This window comes from Thalassophryne amazonica, unplaced genomic scaffold (genome assembly GCF_902500255.1).
Source record: "Thalassophryne amazonica unplaced genomic scaffold, fThaAma1.1, whole genome shotgun sequence".
NCBI lineage: Eukaryota > Metazoa > Chordata > Actinopteri > Batrachoidiformes > Batrachoididae > Thalassophryne > Thalassophryne amazonica.
The window spans coordinates 1-19667 of NW_022986483.1; the positions used below are offsets into that span (position 1 = coordinate 1).

Here is a 19667-nt window from a genome sequence, read left to right on the forward strand (position 1 = left end):
CAATTGCAAGGAATTTAGGGATTCCATCATCTACAGTCCATAATATAATCAGAAGATTCACAGAATCTGAGCGTGGGCTCAGGAACACTTCAGAAAACTATTGTCAGTTAACACAGTTCGTCACTACATCTACAAGTGCAAGTTAAAACTCTAAAATGCAAAGTGAAAGTCAAACATCAACAACATCCAGAAACACCGCCGCCTTCTCTGGGCCCGAGCTCATTTAAAATGGACAGAAGCAAAGTGGAAAAGTGTGCTGTGGTCTGATGAGTCCACATTTCAAATTGTTTTTGGAAATCATGGACGTCGTGTCCTCTGGACAAAAGAGGAAAAAGACCATCCAGATTGTTACCAGCACAAAGTTCAAAAGCCAGCATCTGTGATGGTATGGGGGTGTGTTAGTGCACATGGCACGGACAACTTACACATCTGTGATGGCACCATCAATGCTGAAAGATCCATCCAGGTTTTGGAGCAACACATGTTGCCATCCAAGCAACGTCTTTTTCAGGACGTCCCTGCTTATTTCAGCAATGCCAAGCCACATTCTGCACGTGTTACAACAGCGTGGCTTTGTAGTAAAAGAGTGCGGGTACTAGACTGGCCTGCCTGCAGTCCAGACGTGTGGCACATTATGAAGCGCAAAATACGACAACTGAGACCCCGGACTGTTGAAAAACTGAAGTCGTACGTCAAGCAAGAATGGGAAAGAATTCCACCTACAAAGCTTCAACAATTAGTGTCCTCAGTTCCCAAATGCTTATTGAGTGTTGTTAGAAGGAAAGGTGATGTAACACAGTGGGAAACATACCACTGTCCCAACTTTTTAGAAACGTGTTGCAGGCATCCATTTCAAAATGAACAAATATTTGCACAAAAACAAAGTTTATCAGTTTTAACATTAAATATCTTGTCTTTGTGGTGTATTCAATTGAATATCGGTTGAAGAGGATTTGAAAATCATTGTATTCTGTTTTTATTTACATTTTACACAACGTCCCAACTTCATTGGAATTGGGGTTGTATTTCTCAGCAGTTGGTGGTCTGAACTGCTCAAAACGTGGCACGTGGGTTGGGCTGTGTGCTTGCGGGTACTTGCCTGAATTAGGTCCCGATTTGGTCGGAACCCTGAATGTTATTGGAGTCAGAAAAATACCCACTTTTTAGTGGTGAGTCAGAGTTTGACCATATTTGGCACACGGTTTGGGCTCTGTCCTGCCTGGTGTGTTCCTGGAGTGGGTGGTGATCCTGGCAGAACAATATAAATCATAGTTACCTGTAAATCCACAGTATCATGAGTGTCGGTCTCTATTAGCTGCAGCAAACATTTTACAAATCACATATTTATTTGGCAGGAAATAGTTCAGTCTTCAGCGCTTGCCTGTTTCTACAGCACTGACTAACCCTGGTCCTGGGTTTCTCCTGGTCTCTCTTGGTGTGGTGAACGTCGTCTCCTCCTTTCAGTAGTTCTGTTTGTGTTCTTGATCCTGAACGTAAACGCTCTTGGCCCTCACGTGGCGTGTGTTTGGCTCCACAGCTGCTGTGCGCTCAGGAGGAGTCCATCCAGTGTCTGTTGGAGCAGGAAGCCTCAGTTTTGCTCAGCGACTCGCGAGGTCGTACAGCCGTCCACCTGGCGGCAGCGCGAGGCCACGCCTCCTGGCTGAGTGAGCTGCTGAGCGCCGCCTGCTCTGAGCCGCCGTCCTTACCGCCGCTGAAGGACCACGGCGGGTACACACCGCTGCACTGGGCCTGTTACTACGGTCAGTGTTGTACGATTATCTGCTTTCAGACCAGCTTGAAGGAACAGATTTATTAAGTTTTTTACCTGAAATATTTGAATCAGTTTTTACAACAAATCTTGTGCACAAGTTCAGGTCACATGACTACAGACGTGTGTTGCTGCCAGACCAGAAAGAATAAAATTTGTTCAGTATCTTGTTATAATGATGGATTTTCACGGATTACGACATATGAACCTGTTAAAGCTGTGAGGTGATCTGTGGTGAACAGGGTGCCGGAGCCACCTGGGTGCCCTCAGCACAAATGCTTTGTGGTTTTCTTCTTAAAAAAAAAACAAAAAAACTGGCAACATTCCGATGTGGCAGCAATGATTCCGGTGCACAGTTGGGATCGTTACCTGCTGCACGATCAATCAGTCGGTGCGTGCGGTTCTCCCAGGCTGGGAGGAGACGAGAGGAGAGTCCCACACTGTCTTCCCCTGCCTGGGAGGAGGAGGACAGCATGGGTTCTCCTCTTGTCTCCTCCCATTACTTTTGCTTATATTGTTACTAGTAGCCTATTAGGAAGATTTTTCATGAGCTTGGTTTTTGTGGTGCCCCGGGCAGCATGGTGCCCTACACACAGTGTGAAATTTGCGTGTACGCACGACGGCACTGATGATTCATTGAAACGAATCAGATTAATTTGTGACATGAAGAGCAGTCGGTCACAGGAACAAATCTATTTGATTGACTGATTTCAAATATCTAAATAATAAAAATAAAATAGACGATAAAAAGCTCAAAGCAAAATAAGTTCTCAGACACTTGTCGTCTTTTACGTAATTGAAGAGAAGAAGACGTACAGAACCTATTTATTTCCACCACTTCTTCAAAAAACGTATCCAGCTTCTTCATTATTATTATTTCCCTGAATTGATATAATATTTATTAGTTTTTATCTGCAAGTTCCACTTTGTAGAGCTGCTTTGCTTTGCTGGAGTCGAGGCTTTTTCTCTTTTTGGAGGTCGAGGAAAACGTTTTGCTTTTGGTCGATGAGCCGTTGGAGGATCCGCTCGTCCTCTTCTGGTGTCCGTCACGCCGGCTCTGTCCAGGTATCTGTCATATAGGATTAAAAAGGCATCGTGAAGAGGAAAAACGCACAGTATATACATTTTGTAATGTGCTGCTTCTGCTTCATGCAACAAGAAGCTAAATTAGTTCAATCAGCACATTATTAATTTATACAAACACCACATTAGCCACCAGAAGCTAACAAGCTAATTAATTTTGTTATACGAGTCAAAAAATTGTGATTGTGAGTAAATTGCTTCTGTCAGTCATTGAACAAATAGTCATATGTGAAGTGAATGTTAAATCTAATTTAATATAATTACAGAGCATCCAGAAAGTTTTCACAGTGCAGCACATTTATACATTTTGTTATGTTACAGCCTTATTTCAAAGTGTAGTAAAATCATTTTTCCTCAAATTTCTGCTCACAATACAATGACAATGTGGAAAACATTTTTTGAGATTTTTGCAAATTTATTAAAAATAAAATAACGAAGAAATCACATCTAGAGCTTCTACAGCTTAATTGGAGTCCACCTGGGGTAAATTCAGTTGATTGGACATGATTTGTAAAGACACACACCTGTCTACCTACAGTAGTGTTCAGAATAATAGTAGTGCTATGTGACTAAAAAGATTAATCCAGGTTTTGAGTATATTTCTTATTGTTACATGGGAAACAAGGTACCAGTAGATTCAGTAGATTCTCACAAATCCAACAAGACCAAGCATTCATGATATGCACACTCTTAAGGCTATGAAATTGGGCTATTAGTAAAAAAAAGTAGAAAAGGGGGTGTTCACAATAATAGTAGTGTGGCATTCAGTCAGTGAGTTCATCAATTTTGTGGAACAAACAGGTGTGAATCAGGTGTCCCCTATTTAAGGATGAAGCCAGCACCTGTTGAACATGCTTTTCTCTTTGAAAGCCTGAGGAAAATGGGACGTTCAAGACATTGTTCAGAAGAACAGCGTAGTTTGATTAAAAAGTTGATTGGAGAGGGGAAAACTTATACGCAGGTGCAAAAAATTATAGGCTGTTCATCTGATCTCCAATGCTTTAAAATGGACAAAAAACCAGAGACGCGTGGAAGAAAATGGAAAACAACCATCAAAATGGATAGAAGAATAACCAGAATGGCAAAGGCTCACCCATTGATCAGGTCCAGGATGATCAAAGACAGTCTGGAGTTACCTGTAAGTGCTGTGACAGTTAGAAGACGCCTGTGTGAAGCTAATTTATTTGCAAGAATCCCCCGCAAAGTCCCTCTGTTAAATAAAAGACATGTGCAGAAGAGGTTACAATTTGCCAAAGAACACATCAACTGGCCTAAAGAGAAATGGAGGAATATTTTGTGGACTGATGAGAGTAAAATTGTTCTTTTTGGGTCCAAGGGCCGCAGACAGTTTGTGAGACGACCCCCAAACTCTGAATTCAAGCCACAGTTCACAGTGAAGACAGTGAAGCATGGTGGTGCAAGCATCATGATATGGGCATGTTTCTCCTACTATGGTGTTGGGCCTATATATCACATACCAGGTATCATGGATCAGTTTGGATATGTCAAAATACTTGAAGAGGTCATGTTGCCTTATGCTGAAGAGGACATGCCCTTGAAATGGGTGTTTCAACAAGACAATGACCCCAAGCACACTAGTAAACCAGCAAAATTTTGGTTCCAAACCAACAAAATTAATGCCTCGCAGATGTGAAGAAATCATGAAAAACTGTGGTTATACAACTAAATACTAGTTTAGTGAGTCACAGGATTGTTAAAAAAGCAGTTTGAACATAATAGTTTTGAGTTTGTAGCGTCAACAGGAGATGCTACTATTATTGTGAACACCCCCTTTTCTACTTTTTTTTAACTAATAGCCCAATTTCATAGCCTTAAGAGTGTGCATATCATGAATGCTTGGTCTTGTTGGATTTGTGAGAATCTACTGAATCTACTGGTACCTTGTTTCCCATGTAACAATAAGAAATATACTCAAAACCTGGATTAATCTTTTTAGTCACATAGCACTACTATTATTCTGAACACTACTGTATGAGGTCCCAGTGAGCACAGTGGCCTCCATCATCCCTAAATGGAAGAAGATCACAGCCACCAGGACTAAACTGAGTGATCGGGTGAGAAGGACCTTAGTCAAGTACATGGTAGTTTAATCTTTGTCTCATCAGACCAAGAGAAACAAAATTCTCTGGTCTGATGAGACAAAGATTTAACTCTTTGGCGTCATGTTTGGAGGAAACCAGGCAAAACAGCGCTTGTTATGTTTAGGGATGGATATGGAAAACCAGTTCCTGTTAAGAATTGATGAGAAATGATTTGCTCCACTGCCATCAATAGCCTTTTTGCTTAATGATTCTCTTAGGCTCGTAAAAAAAAAACTTTAGTTTATCATCCTTGACATCATAAAAAAAGTGGTGAGGGTGGGAGGAATTTTTTTCCTTAGAAGCATCATTTCAAACCTGAAAAAGGACACATGTAGCACCTGCATACCAAGTGAGGAACTGAAAAATAGGGAGGGTAGGTGATGGTCTAGTGGTTAAGGCGTTGGGCTTGAGACCAGAAGATCCTCGGTTGAAGTCCTGGAGTTTGACAAAAGACACTTGAAGGACTCTCAGACCAGGAGAAACACGTTTGGAGAAAACCAGGCACCATCCCTACAGTGAAGCATGGTGGTGGCAGCATCATGCTGTGGGGATGTTTTTCAGCAGCAGGAACTGGGAGACTAGTCAGGATTGAGGGAAAGATGAATGCAGCAATGTACAGAGACATCCTGGATGAAAACCTGCTCCAGAGCGCTCTTGACCTCAGACTGGGGTGACGGTTCATCTTTCAGCAGGACAATGACCCTAAACACACAGCCAAGATATCAAAGGAGTGGCTTCAGGACAACTCTATGAATGTCCTTGAGTGGTCCAGCCAGAGCCCAGACCTGAATCTGACTGAACATCTCTGGAGAGATCTGAAAATGTCTGTGCACCGACGCTCCCCATCCAACCTGATGGAGCTTGAGAGGTGCTGCAAAGAGGAACGGACCAAACTGCCCAAAGATAGGTGCACCAAGCTTGTGGCATCATATTCAAGACTTGAGGCTGGAATTGCTGCCAAAGGTGCATCAACAAAGTTTTGAACAAAGGCTGTGAATACTTATGGACATGTGATTTATTTATTTATTTTTTAAAATAAATTTGTAAAAATTTCAAAAAAGCTGAGTAGAATTTTGAGCTGAAAATGAATTCACTCCCTTTAGGAATAAGGCTGTAACATAACAAAATGTGTAAAGTGAAGCGGTGTGAATACTTTCTAGATGCAGTGTAAACCTTTTAAGATCTGGTGAATTATTTATTTGTAACAAAAAAATTTGTTGAAGGTAATGGCCTTACCTCCACTTAGTGGGCTTGCCGTTGCTGTTCTTCTTGTCTCACACAGTCCTAACAAGCATTGTCCCGAGTACTTTAAAAGTTATATGCCTTGTTTTTATTCTAGAGCATGGTATTTCAGTTTGAGAGTATGATTTCTTAAATGTGCTTGTTTTCTAAGACAAAGAACATTTTTTCTCACTCAGAGCAGCAGCTTTCTTTTTCTTCATCTTCTGCTGCTCCTCCTCATCCTCCTCTCCAGATTGTGAATTGCAGCACTTAATTCAGTATACCAGAGTGACAAATAAGAACTACACACAGTTTAATTATACCGCACCAAATCACAAGTCATCGCAATACCAGAGTATTGATGAGCTCTGCCCCTTAATGATACTGCTTTCGGTACTGTATAAATATCAGACCATCAACAGAAATGTTCAATTGAAATATACAAACATTCTTATCCCAGAATATAATCCCCAATTCTTGTTTTTCGTGTGACAAGATAATAACTGATCATGTTTCAACCCTCGTTAAAAACAAAACAGCAACATTACCTGGATTTCTTTGTAGGTGCACAAACCGATATATGAAAACACATAAACAGTAATTGTTCAGTTTGCAAATTATTGAAAAATCTCTGATTTAATTTAAAAAATATTTTCAGCAGAACTTCTAAAAAGATGTATTTTAAATGTAAATAGTAGTTCCAATTTTTACATATTTTGTTTGCTATTGTGGCCATTGTCTTCCCGCCAGACAGTTCCAGCTGGCCACGCCCACTGTGTGTCCAATGAGGAGCAGGTGGTGACTTTAGTGTGTGTGTGTGTGTGTGTGGTTCTGAAGGTCACGAGGGCTGTGTGGAGGTCCTGTTGGAGCAGAAGGACTGCTGTTGTCTTGGCGGGAACCCGTTCACACCCCTGCACTGTGCTGTGTAAGTCACGCCCACCTCTGCCATACAAACAGGAAGTCAACCTGGATGTCAGAAGAAAAGACATGATGAACGGATTAAATGAAAATAAATTGAAAATTGAAATTGAAATTGATGCACGGGCACGATTTGTCCAGAGGACACCAAAGGACTGGGACAGTCCCACAAAAATATGAACATATATGTAGTTTCCATTTGACTGAGGACAGCGACATAAACATGATACAGTCCGACATGGGGCTGAAGACAGACGCCACCTACAGCATTTACCCAAAAGGTACAGGACACATTCTGATCATGTGTAAGTGATACACATACATATTTAAATCATGTTAATCCAACAGACTTTTTTTTCAGTGTACATGCCACACAAATGCACTCATACTCATCACTCATCTTCAACCGCTGATCCAGGATCAAGTCGTGAGGGCACCGGCTCCAGCAGGGGACCCCAGACTTCCCTTTCCCGTGCCACATTTTTTTTTTCTACTCCATTTCCCCTCTTTTTTTAAATTTTATTTTTAATGATTTTCTTGATTTTTGGACAAAAGAAAGAACAGAAGAAGAAATTACAGAACATACAGACCACATTTAACAAACATTCAGAGCAAATAGGATGGGTGACAGCTTTTTGAGTTCAAGGGGAATAAAAGTAAGTAACTATGTGCAAGTCATTGCAAAACCATCAGATAAAAAAAAAAACACCTACACTGCTCATACAGATAGTTCAAAGTTCACGATGTCCTCTGATTCAGTTAAATGTCCCATTTCTTCCAATATTCCTCAGATTTGTGAGCTGCAAGTCTTATTGAAAAGGTCAGTCTCTCCATTGTGTGAATCTCTTTGACAACCTCTATCCAGTCCAGCGATGAAGGCGGATCCACACTCAACCATTTTCGAGTTATGGCTTTCTTTGCACCTACTAATAGGATTAAGAGAAGATACCTGTTCGATTTCCTCAACCCTTGGGGTAGATTGCATACATGAAATAAAGTAAAATCACAGGGTAAGTTCAGGCCCATTATGGTATTGATTGCTATTATCACCTCTGACCAGTAGGGTGCAATCTTAGTACATTCCCAGAAAATGTGATAATGTCCTGCTGACATGGTCCCACAGTTCCTCCATCATTGGGCCTTTTCAGGGTCATTACATTGTCTACTTTTAATACTAGGGGTAACAAAAAATCAGACCATGTTTTTCCATGCAAATTCCCTCCACAAACCTGAGCTTGAGGTAATGAGCACAACATTGCATATATTTAACCAGGTATCATCCATTATTATAATTTTAGCTTCTTTTTCCCCATCTAATTTTAATGTGTGTTGTATTACGATTTGTCCTCATTTGTAAACATGAGTATAATCTGGATATCTGTTTCTTTGGGCCGTTTCCTTTGCATGAGTCAAGAAGGATCTTAACCAGGCCTGTTTCCTCCTCTTCTCTGAACTTTATGTTTTTATTGAAAATGGTGTCTTAACTGAAGGTATCTAAAAAAAAATCTTGTTTTTGCAAATTATAGATTTTTTGAAGTTGCAGGACGTCTTTCAATACATTTTTATCAGAAATTCTCCAATATCCTGTTAATCCCCCTTGAGACCATTGTCTGAAGCTCTTGTCTATGTCTGGTGGTGAAAAATCTGTATCATAAGCAGGCCGTCGCAAACTCCGGGCACTCCTTTCAATTTTTGTGTGTTTTAATATTTTTTGCCATGTATTCATTGGTTACTTTAATCCACATTGGGAACAGGTCTGTCTCTATGTATCTTTTAATAAGAGATTGATCTCCAAGCAATGACTGGAGGGGTGTCTCACTGTAGGAATCATCTATCACTTTCCATTTGGTCTCATTGGTTGGGTCACACCAGCCAATCACAATTCACATCTGCGCTGCCCTATAATAATCCTCCAAGTGTGGCAGAGCAAGCCCTCCCTTGTCCTTTTGTAGCTGTAACGTTTGAAATTGTATTCTTGTTTTTTTCTTTCTCCAAATAAAATTTGAGATTATCCTATTCCATTCTTTAATTTGCTTGGAGGGTACATGAACAGGCAGTGCCTGAAAAAGATAAAGAACCCTTGGTAGAAGGTTCATTTTTATTACAGTAGTGTTCAGAATAATAGTAGTGCCATGTGACTAAAAACATTAATCCAGGTTTTGAGTATATTTCTAATTGTTACATGGGAAACAAGGTACCAGTAGATTCAGATTAATTTTGTTGGTTTGGAACCAAGATTTTGCTGGTTTACTAGTGTGCTTGGGGTCATTGTCTTGTTGAAACACCCATTTCAAGGCCATGTCCTCTTCAACATAAGGCAACATGACCTCTTCAAGTATTCTGACATATCCAAACTGATCCATGATACCTGGTATGTGATATATAGGCCCAACACCATAGTAGGAGAAACATGCCCATATCATGATGCTTGCACCACCATGCTTCACTGTCTTCACTGTGAACTGTGGCTTGAATTCAGAGTTTGGGGGTCATCTCACAAACTGTCTGCGGTCCTTGGACCCAAAAAAGAAATTTTTCAAATTGTAACCTCTTCTGCACGTGTTTTATTTAACAGAGTGACTTTGCGGGGGATTCTTGCAAATAAATTAGCTTCACACAGGCGTCTTCTAACTGTCACAGCACTTACAGGTAACTCCAGACTGTCTTTGATCATCCTGGAGCTGATCAATGGGTGAGCCTTTACCATTCTGGTTATTCTTCTATCCATTTTGATGGTTGTTTTCTGTTTTCTTCCACGCATCTCTGGTTTTTTTTGTCCATTTTAAAGCATTGGAGATCATTGTAGATGAACAGCCTATCATTTTTTGCACCTGCGTATAAGTTTTCCCCTCTCCAGTCAACTTTTTAATCAAACTACGCTGTTTTTCTGAACAATGTCTTGAACGTCCCATTTTCCTCAGGCTTTCAAAGAGAAAAACATGTTCAACAGGTGCTGACTTCATCCTTAAATAGGGGATACCTGATTCACACCTGTTTGTTCCACAAAATTGACAAACTCACTGACTGAATGCCACACTACTATTATTGTGAACACCCCCTTTTCTACTTTTTTTTACTAATAGCCCAATTTCATAGCCTTAAGAGTGTGCATATCATGAATGCTTGGTCTTGTTGGATTTGTGAGAATCTACTGAATCTACTGGTACCTTGTTTCCCATGTAACAATAAGAAATATACTCAAAACCTGGATTAATCTTTTTAGTCACATAGCACTACTATTATTCTGAACACTACTGTATATCGATCCGATTGTGCATGTTCATGGGTAATAATGACCAGCGTTGTAAATCCGCTTTAATTTCTGAAGTTAGTGGGACATAATTACAGTGAGGAAAATAAGTATTTGAACACCCTGCAAAGTTCTCCCTCTTAGAAATCATGGAGGGGTCTGAAATTTTCATCCTAGGTGCATGTCCACTGTGAGAGACATAATCTAAAAAAAAAAAAAAATCTGGAAATCACAATGTATGATTTTTTTAATAATTTATTTGTATGTTACTGCTGCAAATACGTATTTGAACACCTGTGAAAATCAGTGTTAATATTTGGTACAGTAGCCTTTGTTTGCAATTACAGAGGTCAAACGTTTCCTGTAGTTTTTCACCAGGTTTTCACACACTGCAGCAGGGATTTTGGTCCACTCCTCCATACAGATCTTCTCTAGATCTTTCAGGTTTGGAGTTTCAGCTCCCTCCAAAGATTTTCTATTGAGTTCAGGTCTGGAGACTGGCCAGGCCACTCCAGTACCTTGAAATACTTCTTATGGAGCCCCTCCTTAGTTGCTCTGGCTGTGTGTTTGGGGTCACTGTCATGCTGGAAGACCCAGCCATGACCCATCTTCAATGCTCTTACTGAGGGAAGGAGGTTGTTTGCCAAAATCTTGCAATACATGACCCCATCCATCCTCCCTTCAATACGGTGCAGTCGTCCTGTCCCCTTTGCAGAAGAGCACCCCCAGAGTATGATGTTTCCACCCCCATGCTTCACGGTTGGGATGGTTTTCTTGGGGTTGTTCTCATCCTCTAAACATAGTAAGTGGAGTTGATTCCAAAAAGCTCTATTCTGGTCTCATCTGACCACATGACCTTCTCCCGTGCCTGGATGATCCAGATGGTCACTGGTGAACTTCAAACAGGCCTGGACATGTGCTGGCTTGAGCAGGGGGACCTCGCTGCCCTGCAGGATTTTAAACCATGACAGTATCATGTGTTACTAATGTAGTCTTTGTGACTGTGGTCCCAGCTCTCTTCAGGTCATTGACCAGGTCCTCCTGTGTAGTTCTGAGCTTTCTCAGAATCATCCTTACCCCACAAAGTGAGATCTTGCATGGAATCCCAGACCGAGGGAGATTGACAGTCATCTTGTGTTTCTTCCACTTTCTAATAAATAATCATAACAGTTGTTGTCTTCTACCAAGCTGCTTGCCTGTTGTCCTGTAGTCCATCCCAGCCTTGTGCAGGTCTACAGTTTTGTCCCTGGTGTCCTTAGAAAGCTCTTTGGTCTTGGCTATGGTGGACAGGTTGGAGTGTGATTGATTGTGTGTGTGAACAGGTGTCTTTTATACAGGTAACCAGTTCAAACAGGTGCAATTAATACTTTTAAAAATACTTTTTTTTTTTAACTTTTTATTTTTAAAGAAGTTTTATGGCATACATAAACAACAAACGTGGGTAGGTACAGGAGTACAAACAAAAAGAAGATATTTTTTACAGTTTGTCAACATTCAAACCAAATCAAATCAATTTTTTTTATATAGCGCCAAATCACAACAAACAGTTGCCCCAAGGCGCTTTATATTGAAGGCAAAAGCCATACAATAATTACGTAAAAACCCCAACGGTCAAAACGACCCCCTGTGAGCAAGCACTTGGCGACAGTGGGAAGGAAAAACTCCCTTTTAACAGGAAGAAACCTCCAGCAGAACCAGGCTCAGGGAGGGGCAGTCTTCTGCTGGGACTGGTTGGGGCTGAGGGAGAGAACCAGGAAAAAGACATGCTGTGGAGGGGAGCAGAGATCAATCACTAATGATTAAATGCAGAGTGGTGCATACAGAGCAAAAAGAGAAAGAAACAGTGCATCATGGGAACCCCCCAGCAGTCTACGTCTATAGCAGCATAACTAAGGGATGGTTTAGGGTCACCTGATCCAGCCCTAACTATAAGCTTTAGCAAAAAGGAAAGTTTTAAGCCTAATCTTAAAAGTAGAGAGGGTGTCTGTCTCCCTGATCTGAATTGGGAGCTGGTTCCACAGGAGAGGAGCCTGAAAGCTGAAGGCTCTGCCTCCCATTCTACTCTTACAAACCCTAGGAACTACAAGTAAGCTTGCAGTCTGAGAGCGAAGCGCTCTATTGGGGTGATATGGTACTATGAGGTCCCTAAGATAAGATGGGACCTGATTATTCAAAACCTTATAAGTAAGAAGAAGAATTTTAAATTCTATTCTAGAATTAACAGGAAGCCAATGAAGAGAGGCCAATATGGGTGAGATATGCTCTCTCCTTCTAGTCCCCGTTAGTACTCTAGCTGCAGCATTTTGAATTAACTGAAGGCTTTTCAGGGAACTTTTAGGACAACCTGATAATAATGAATTACAATAGTCCAGCCTAGAGGAAATAAATGCATGAATTAGTTTTTCAGCATCACTCTGAGACAGGACCTTTCTAATTTTAGAGATATTGCGTAAATGCAAAAAAGCAGTCCTACATATTTGTTTAATATGCGCTTTGAATGACATATCCTGATCAAAAATGACTCCAAGATTTCTTACAGTATTACTAGAGGTCAGGGTAATGCCATCCAGAGTAAGGATCTGGTTAGACACCATGTTTCTAAGATTTGTGGGGCCAAGTACAATAACTTTAGTTTTATCTGAGTTTAAAAGCAGGAAATTAGAGGTCATCCATGTCTTTATGTCTGTAAGACAATCCTGCAGTTTAGCTAATTGGTGTGTGTCCTCTGGCTTCATGGATAGATAAAGCTGGGTATCATCTGCGTAACAATGAAAATTTAAGCAATGCTGTCTAATAATACTGCCTAAGGGAAGCATATATAAAGTGAATAAAATTGGTCCTAGCACAGAACCTTGTGGAACTCCATAATTAACCTTAGTTTGTGAAGAGGACTCCCCATTTACATGAACAAATTGTAATCTATTAGATAAATATGATTCAAACCACCGCAGCGCAGTGCCTTTAATACCTATGGCATGCTCTAATCTCTGTAATAAAAGTTTATGGTCAACAGTATCAGAAGCAGCACTGAGGTCTAACAGAACAAGCACAGAGATGAGTCCACTGTCCGAGGCCATAAGAAGATCATTTGTAACCTTCACTAATGCTGTTTCTGTACTATGATGAATTCTAAAACCTGACTGAAACTCTTCAAATAGACCATTCCTCTGCAGATGATCAGTTAGCTGTTTTACAACTACCCTTTCAAGAATTTTTGAGAGAAAAGGAAGGTTGGAGATTGGCCTATAATTAGCTAAGATAGCTGGGTCAAGTGATGGCTTTTTAAGTAATGATTTAATTACTGCCACCTTAAAAGCCTGTGGTACATAGCCAACTAACAAAGATAGATTGATCATATTTAAGATCGAAGCATTAAATAATGGTAGGGCTTCCTTGAGCAGCCTGGTAGGAATGGGGTCTAATAAACATGTTGATGGTTTGGATGAAGTAACTAATGAAAATAACTCAGACAGAACAATCGGAGAGAAAGAGTCTAACCAAATACCGGCATCACTGAAAGCAGCCAAAGATAACGATGCGTCTTTGGGATGGTTATGAGTAATTTTTTCTCTAATAGTTAAAATTTTATTAGCAAAGAAAGTCATGAAGTCATTACTAGTTAAAGTTAAAGGAATACTCGGCTCAATAGAGCTCTTGACTCTTTGTCAGCCTGGCTACAGTGCTGAAAAGAAACCTGGGGTTGTTCTTATTTTCTTCAATTAGTGATGAGTAGTAAGATGTCCTACCTTTACGGAGGGCTTTTTTATAGAGCAACAGACTCTTTTTCCAGGCTAAGTGAAGATCTTCTAAATTAATGAGACGCCATTTCCTCTCCAACTTACGGGTTATCTGCTTTAAGCTGTGAGTTATACCACGGAGTCAGACACTTCTGATTTAAAGCTCTCTTTTTCAGAGGAGCTACAGCATCCAAAGTTGTCTTCAATGAGGATGTAAAACTATTGACGAGATACTCTATCTCACTTACAGAGTTTAGGTAGCTACTCTGTACTGTGTTGGTATATGGCATTAGAGAACATAAAGAAGGAATCATATCCTTAAACCTAGTTACAGCGCTTTCTGAAAGACTTCTAGTGTAATGAAACTTATTCCCCACTGCTGGGTAGTCCATCAGAGTAAATGTAAATGTTATTAAGAAATGATCAGACAGAAGGGAGTTTTCAGGGAATACTGTTAAGTCTTCAATTTCCATACCATAAGTCAGAACAAGATCTAAGATATGATTAAAGTGGTGGGTGGACTCATTTACATTTTGAGCAAAGCCAATTGAGTCTAATAATAGATTAAATGCAGTGTTGAGGCTGTCATTCTCAGCATCTGTGTGGATGTTAAAATCGCCCACTATAATTATCTTATCTGAGCTAAGCACTAAGTCAGACAAAAGGTCTGAAAATTCACAGAGAAACTCACAGTAACGACCAGGTGGACGATAGATAATAACAAATAAAACTGGTTTTTGGGACTTCCAATTTGGATGGACAAGACTAAGAGACAAGCTTTCAAATGAATTAAAGCTCTGTCTGGGTTTTTGATTAATTAATAAGCTGGAATGGAAGATTGCTGCTAATCCTCCCCCTCCTTCTGTAACCAGGTTTCTGTTAGGCAGAATAAATCAATATGTTGATCAATTATTATATCATTTACCAACAGGGACTTAGAAGAGAGAGACCTAATGTTTAATAGACCACATTTAACTGTTTTAGTCTGTGGTGCAGTTGAAGGTGCTATATTATTTTTTCTTTTTGAATTTTTATGCTTAAATAGATTTTTGCTGGTTATTGGTAGTCTGGGAGCAGGCACCGTCTCTACGGGGATGGGGTAATGAGGGGATGGCAGGGGGAGAGAAGCGGCAGAGAGGTGTGTAAGACTACAACTCTGCTTCCTGGTCCCAACCCTGGATAGTCACAGTTTGGAGGATTTAAGAAAATTGTCCAGATTTCTAGAAATGAGAGCTGCTCCATCCAAAGTGGGATGGATGCCGTCTCTCCTAACAAGACCAGGTTTTCCCCAGAAGCTTTGCCAATTATCTATGAAGCCCACCTCATTTTTTGGACACCACTCAGACAGCCAGCAATTCAAGGAGAACATGCGGCTAAACATGTCACTCCCGGTCCGATTGGGGAGGGGCCCAGAGAAAACTACAGAGTCCGACATTGTTTTTGCAAAGTTACACACCGATTCAATGTTAATTTTAGTGACCTCTGATTGGCGTAACCGGGTGTCATTACTGCCGACGTGAATTACAATCTTACCAAATTTACGCTTAGCCTTAGCCAGCAGTTTCAAATTTCCTTCAATGTCGCCTGCTCTGGCCCCCGGAAGACAATTGACTATGGTTGCTGGTGTCGCAAACTTCACATTTCTCAAAACAGAGTCGCCAATAACCAGAGTTTGATCCTCGGCGGGTGTGTCGTCGAGTGGGGAAAAATGGTTAGAGATGTGAACGGGTTGGCGGTGTACACATGGCTTCTGTTTAGGACTACGCTTCCTCCTCACAGTCACCCAGTTGGCCTGCTTTCCCGGCTGCTTGGGATCTGCTGGAAGGGAACTAACGGCAGCTAAGCTACCTTGGTCCGCACCGACTACAGGGGCCTGGCTGGCTGTAGGATTTTCCACGGTGCGGAGCCGAGTCTCCAATTCGCCCAGCCTGGCCTCCAAAGCTACGAATAAGCTACACTTATTACAAGTACCATTACTGCTAAAGGAGGCCGAGGAATAACTAAACATTTCACACCCAGAGCAGAAAAGTGCGGGAGAGACAGGAGAAGCCGCCATGCTAAATCAGCTAAGAGCTAGTAGCTGCGCTAAGCTAGTGGATTCCTAAAAACACGCAAAGTGAATAATGTGTAAATAATTTAGAGGTGATTCAGCAGAAGGAGTGCTTTAGTTAAGGCACGTAAAGATTACACTGGGAAACAAATCGTTATCTAGGTAACTAGATCAATCTAACTGCGCAGATTAAACAGCTAACAGATACAGAAAAACACCGCTGTGCTCCGGAACAGGAAGTGATACAATACCGCAGTGAGAGCCAACCACCAGTAGAGGCAAGCCGTCAAATGCGATTAATCCTGTCACATTGTCAGTGTCCATGAGTTGTACAAAACAGTCCCATCTTTTCCAGTACTTTTCTTTGTGTTGTTGTAGGTGGAGGCGGAATGTTATAAGTTCCATTGTTCTTATGTGTGTCACAATTTGTATTAGAGACATTGAAGGAATGTCTTTTTTGGGCCAACACTTAGTGATGGCTTTCTTTGCCGCAACAAGAATAATCCTTAATAGGTACAAGTCCATTTGACCTAATCCCTTTGGAGAGACACAGAGGAACAAAGAGCAAAATGACAAGTCCATATGAATACCCAGTACTGAGTGAATCATACTTATTACCTCCTTCCAAAAAAGAACGATGGCAGGGCATGACCAAAATATATGAACTTGATCTGCTTCGATAGATCCACATTCCCTCCAGCAAGAAAACTGAATTCCCATGACTTTTGATTTCCTAATAGGAGTAATGAAAAAACGAACTAAACAGAATAAGAGGGCTTCTTAAAGAAAAATTAACAGGTCTGTGTGAGCCAGAATTCTCGCTGGTTGGTAGGTGTTCAAATACTTATTTGCAGCAGTAACATACAAATAAATTATAAAAAAAAATCATACATTGTGATTTCCAGATTTTTTTTTTTTTTTTTTTGAGATTATGTCTCTCACAGAGGACATGAACCTAAAATGAATATTTCAGACCCCACGATGATTTCTAAGTGGGAGAACTTGCAAAACCGCAGGGTGTTCAGATACTTATTTTCCTCACTGTATGTTCGAAAAGGTTTGCTAAATCCTTAGATATTTGAACTCCTAAGTATTTTATAGAAGTACTATTCCAATTGAATTTGGACATTTTTTGAACGTCAGGTGATGGTTGGTAATTATATATGAGAACCTGGGTCTTCTGTAGATTTAACTTGTAACCTGAGTATAAACTGAACGTCTTAAGTAAAAATAGGAGATTTGGTAAACTCGGGTCAGGGTTAGACAAAGTTACCAGGACGTCATCTGTGTGCAAACAGACTTTGTCTGTTGTCCCGTTAATTGTTACCCCATAATGTCTTTATGTTCTCTGATAGCCTGAGCCAGAGGTTCCATAAAACGTGCAAAGAGAGAGTGGCAGTTGGGCACCCCTGGCGACAGCCCCTCTCCAGGCACACTGTATCTGATAAATCACCGTTAATCTTGATCCTGGCAACAGGTGAATTATATAACGACTGCAGGCATCTGATGATTTCACTACTAAAGCCGAATCTCTCTCAAACTAAATAAAAGTAATTCCAACATACTGAGTCGAACGCCTTTTCGGCATCGAGGCTGACAATTATTGATTCTGTATTTTTCATTTGGTCTACCAGATGGAGAGCCCTCCTCACATTGTCATGAGTTTGCCTATTTTGGATAAAACCTGTTTGATCTGTGTCTGTCAATTTGGGAATTATGAATTCAAGCCTTTTAGCCAATATTGTTGTGAATATCCTGTAGTCTATGTTTAAGACTGATATTGGTCTGTAAGACCCACACTCAGCTTTGTTTTTACCTACCTTAGGAATTACTGAAATCACCGCTCGTTTCCATGCAGGTGGTATCCCCCCCCCCCTGTGAACACATGATTAAAACAATCCCCAAGCAGGGGTATTACCAAGTGTCCGCTGGGTAACCATCGTCACCTGCCATTTTATTCCCTTTCAGTTTTGAAATGACGTTATTAATCTCGTCCACAGTTATAGTTTGCATTAATTTTTTATTTTGTTCTGTTCCTATTGATGGTAAGTCCAGCGAAGAGAGAAATGCCTCCACGGAGGGTAAATCTGTTGTATGAGGATCAGCATACAGTTGATCTTTCTCTCCTTGTCCCTCGTCTTTGTCTCAGTTTGTTTTTCTGTGTTTTGTCTGTCACAGGGTGAACAATCATGAGTCGTGTGCATCGCTGCTCCTGGATGCTCTGGGCTCTGACATCACACTGTGTGTGGACGCTAAGGGCAGGTGAGGCCTGTGCACACTCACACACTGATGATTCCATATTGATTAGCAAACGATCAATAGAATATAACTCGATTGTTCTTGAAAAGTACATTTACTAGTGTACTTGTACTAGAAGTGGAGGAATTGAACCAGCAACACATCTGGTGCAGACAGCACCGTGTACACCTGTACAACAGCTAGATTTTAATGAAGCCCCGATCAGGAAGAACAGAGGGGACAAAACACACACACACTACACACAGACCACACACACTGCATACAAACTACACACACTACACACACACACTGCATACAAACTACACACAGACCACACACACTGCATACAAACTACACACAGACCACACACACTGCATACAAACTACACACAGACCACACACACTGCAAACAAACTATACACACTACATACAAACTGCACACAGACCACACACACTGCATACAAACTACACACAGACCACACACACTGCAAACAAACTATACACACTACATACAAACTGCACACAAACCACACACACTGCATACAAACTACACACACTACACACAGACCACACACACTGCATACAAACTATACACACTACATACAAACTGCACACAGACCACACACACCGCATACAAACTACACACAGACCACACACACTGCATACAAACTACACACAGACCACACACACTACATACAAACTACACACAGACCACACACACTGCATACAAACTACACACAGACCACACACACTACATACAAACTGCACACAGACCACACACACTGCATACAAACTACACACAGACCACACACACTGCAAACAAACTATACACACTACATACAAACTGCACACAGACCACACACACTGCATACAAACTACACACAGACCACACACACTACATACAAACTACACACAGACCACACACACTGCATACAAACTACACACACTACACACAGACCACACACACTGCATACAAACTACACACAGACCACACACACTACACACAGACCACACACACTGCATACAAACTACACACAGACCACACACACTGCAAACAAACTATACACACTACATACAAACTGCACACAAACCACACACACTGCATACAAACTACACACACTACACACAGACCACACACACTGCATACAAACTACACACAGATCACACACACTGCATACAAACTATACACACTACATACAAACTACACACAGACCACACACACTGCATACAAACTACACACAGACCACACACTGCATACAAACTATACACACTACATACAAACTACACACAGACCACACACA

At 40.9% G+C, this 19667-nt stretch overlaps 1 protein-coding gene across 1 annotated transcript in view; it reads left to right on the forward strand.

Annotated features, from left to right (window-relative positions):
- Positions 1-1464: 1464 nt before the first annotated feature.
- LOC117506245 (serine/threonine-protein phosphatase 6 regulatory ankyrin repeat subunit B-like) overlaps positions 1465-19667 on the forward strand; it is a gene marked incomplete at its 5' end in the record, with an annotated part of 34054 nt that continues 15851 nt past the window's right edge. Inside the window, 3 exons of the mRNA XM_034165744.1 lie at positions 1465-1760; positions 7012-7099; positions 18308-18391. Of these exons, the coding sequence (XP_034021635.1) occupies positions 1465-1760; positions 7012-7099; positions 18308-18391 (468 nt within the window). The remainder of the gene's footprint in view (positions 1761-7011; positions 7100-18307; positions 18392-19667) is intronic.